Genomic DNA, 3,547 nt, shown 5'->3' on the forward strand with positions numbered 1-3,547 from the left:
CACGGTGTTAAATTTGGCCAGCAAAGCTCAGCATTGGGCATGTGGGCTGCATTGGGAGCCTGTGAGACAGAGCTCACCTCCGAGGTGAAGAAGACACTGCTGCAGAGTAACACCAGCAACCCCCTGTGTGTACAGTGTCCTCAGTACCATCTGTGTTTGGAAGGTTGGTGCACCCTTACGAGGAAGATGCTGCTGACCGAGTAACCAACCACACAGCTGATGCCACCAACTCTTCTCCATAATAAATGTGCCAGGACAACAGCTCCTTTTGAAGGCCTTTATTGAGGACAGGTTTTTGGGGGGCAGGAAAAGCCCAAGGGGTCACACACACTGCTGTTGCTCCCGAGGGACAACGCTGGGGAAGAGGAAATGTGCAGCTGTATCTCCTGGCAGAGCTGGGGCTTCAGTCCTCACGGGAGTCCTCAAGAAAACCGAGTCTGGCTCTTGGTCTAGGGGTGTCCTATTGACTGGGTGATGTTAGGTCATGGTGATAAGGAGGAAAAAAAACCCTGGTTGGTGGTTTCATCTTCTCCACTGTTTTCCCTACCTGGGAGTACCATTCTTAGTCTCGGAGGTTATAGTGGCTCGTTATTTTTAGGGGTTTTAATTACCAAATTGTGTCCCATGAGCACTTGCTGTTCCCCTGTTTGCCGGCACCATTTTGGGAGGGGGCAATGGAGATGGGCATGGGTGTGAGAGAGTGCTGGGACAGGGTAACAGCCAGCCAGGAATATCAACAATTTACAGAGACCTACAACATTAACAACAAATATTCAAACATCAACAATCATGGTCAACTACTTGGGACAGGATAAGGGACAGACAACCAGCAGTATTAACAATTTACAAAGACATACAACATTAACAACAAATAGTCGACTAGGTAGACACACATTAACACAAGACAACAACTGTAATCAATTGGGTGGACACCTTGTAGATAAAAAAAACAAACTGTGCTTGGGAATTCATTCCCCACATTCTCAGCCCTGGGAGCACCTGCAAAGGTGCATCCTTCAGCATCAACAGGGAGCTCAGCACAAACCCAGCGGGACCTGACGGGCAGCCAGGCAGTGTGGCAGCGGGTACAAAGCCTCGGGCAGGGGCATTGTGAGCAGGAAGGCACCGGGGAGGCGACTGCAGAGAGCAGTCGGTGTCACGGGGATGCAGCGGCGGCACAGCCGAGCCCGGCACAGCCGAGCCCGGCACAGCCGAGCCCGGCACAGCCGAGCCCGGCACAGCCGAGCCCGGCACAGCCGAGCCCGGCACAGCCGAGCCCGGCACAGCCGAGCCCGGCACAGCCGAGCCCGGCACAGCCGGCAGCGCTTCCACCGCTCCCCGTCCCTGCCTCCCGCCCGCCCGCGGGGCCGGGCCGGGCCGGGCCGGGCCGCCCGAGCTCCAATGGGCGCCGGGACCGCCCCCCGCCCGCCCCGCCCGCAGCGCTATAAGTGCGGGAGAGCAGCCCCCGCTCCCGGCCAGCCCAGCCCAGCCGAGCCGTGCAGAGCTCAGCCCAGCCCGGCCGAGAGCGGAGCCGCTGCCTGCCGGAGTCCCGGAGCGGTGCGTAGCGAGCAGGCACAGCCCGGCTCCCGGCGGGCCCTGCCGGGGCTCCCGGAGCTTTCCCGGAGCGGGCGGAGCGGTGCCTTCCCCCGGGCGGAGGTGGGAGCTCTCCGGGATCTGCTGTCGGAGCCGGCCCGGCGGGAGCGGGACGCGGTGCCGTCCCCGGGAGCCGTGCCCGAGCCGCGTTCACCTCGCAGGGAGCTGGAGCCATGGCCGAGCATATGCTGATGCCGATGAGCCACGGAGGCGCCGGGCTGCAGAGCTACAGGATGGGGGTGAGCGGGCTGCAGGGACCCCCGCAGCACGGGCAGCATGTGCTGAGGACGCTGCCTGCCGCCGCTCAGATGATGCCCTACGGAGGGGCTGGCATGGACGGTGCGATGAGGCAGAGACCCAGCCTCGGCGGACAGATGGGCCACCACCAGATGCAGAACGCGATGATGTTCAATGGCCCGGGTCAGCAGCAGCAGTACATGGGGCCGGTGGGCACCCAGCAGCTCATGGCCAGCATGCACCTACAAAAACTCAACACCCAGTACCAGGGCCACCCGCTGGGCATGAGCAACGGGCCCATGGGAGCTGGTGCCCAGCAGTACAGAGTGGGGCCGGGCCAGCACCCGGGCATGCAGCACATGCCCTCATCTGCGCTGACACTGAATGTTATGGACACTGATCTTATAGATGAGGAGGTCTTGACATCCCTTGTCCTGGAACTGGGGTTGGACCGGATTCAGGAGCTGCCAGAGTTATTCTTGGGACAGAACGAGTTCGACTTCATTTCAGACTTTGTTAGTAAACAACAACCCAGTGCCATCAGCTGCTGAGGGGCTTTGAGCTCCTCCTTGTGTCTTGGGTGGTTTTGAGTTTGTTTCTAACTTTTCCCCACCTACCGTCCTCCTCCCTTCCCCTGCCTTGCCCTGTCCTGGATTCCTGCCCTCCCCAAAAGGACAATCATCGGACACTGGCTTGCAATGGATTGCTTTTCTCTTCCGTGTGTTTTTTTCTGTGTGGCAGTTTCTGCAGAGGGGGTTGGTGCACCCCAAACAGAGAGCAGATCAAGAGCTCCTGCTGTAGAACTGCCTGTAAATGACATTAACAGGATTTCTGGCTTAAGTAGAAGTAATGGACTACGACTTTCCTCAACTAGGCTTGGAGCACAAGAAAGCAATAGGCAGCTGGCAGCCCTGCTGGTAGCTGGATTTGCTCGTGGATTCTGTGGTGCCAGTGGAGTTGAAGGATCCTGAGAGAGAATTGTCTCCCTGGTGCATGGTCTGAACCAGTTTCCCCTCGCAACCATGGGTGGGGTTAGTTATTTGTTGGGATGTTTTACTGTGACAGTAAATAGGTCTTCAGTCATGTCTGTTCAGCTCGGGAAGGGGCACTTCCCCATAGCAGGCTTTTTTCTAACTCGCAAAAATAAAGTATGCCTTGGGGAAGGGTGTGCGTTTGTGCCTAAATGTTCATCTCCGTGGAAGTTCAGATCTCAGACCTGTACTGCTCATCAGCTGTAAAATTTACCAAGTGTTTGAGGTTGATTCAGGCATGAGGCTTAAAGCTGCAGTCTGGCTCCACTTTTTTCCACCTCTGAAACCAAATAAAGACCATGTAACTGTATATTTCAGTTCTAATCTTATTTATTTTCCTGTGATTATTTATTTGCAAGGGCTCTTTTTGTTATTTGGCTTTGGGACTGCTGGGAAAGATGCCTGGAGAGTACTGCAGCTTTAAGATGCTGGCTTTGGGAAAAGCAAACCTGGGATAGTTTTCAAGCTGCTCTGCAGAGTAGTCACTTCAGCTAGAGATCGTTATGCTGAACGCGCAGGACTCTAAACCCAACACCTTTCTGAACGTGATAAAGATGACTCGATTTCCAATTCCCTTGCTCAGGGAAGGTGAGCTGTAAAAGCCGGCGGGGTTTGGTTTCCTCCGCCGGCTCCTGTGCCAGGCGCTGGGGAAGCTCCGGTGACTCCTGGCTGCTGCTGCCCCCTGG

The 3,547-nt window shown here is 56.6% G+C and overlaps 1 protein-coding gene across 1 annotated transcript; it reads left to right on the forward strand.

Annotated features, from left to right (window-relative positions):
• Positions 1-1,474: 1,474 nt before the first annotated feature.
• LOC106856163 (Cbp/p300 interacting transactivator with ED-rich tail 4) lies at positions 1,475-3,171 on the forward strand. The gene has a single exon (XM_014881329.2). It carries the CDS (start codon positions 1,767-1,769, stop codon positions 2,379-2,381), a length of 615 nt encoding a protein of 204 aa, XP_014736815.1. The 5' UTR covers positions 1,475-1,766; the 3' UTR covers positions 2,382-3,171.
• The last annotated feature ends 376 nt before the right edge of the window (positions 3,172-3,547 follow it).

Source organism: Sturnus vulgaris, chromosome 24 (assembly GCF_052056855.1).
Source record: "Sturnus vulgaris isolate bStuVul1 chromosome 24, bStuVul1.hap1, whole genome shotgun sequence".
Classification (NCBI taxonomy): domain Eukaryota; kingdom Metazoa; phylum Chordata; class Aves; order Passeriformes; family Sturnidae; genus Sturnus; species Sturnus vulgaris.

Coding starts and splice junctions, on each gene's coding strand:
- LOC106856163 (XM_014881329.2), top strand. CDS start 1,767: ATGGCCGAGCATATGCTGATGCCGATGAGCCACGGAGGCGCCGGGCTG.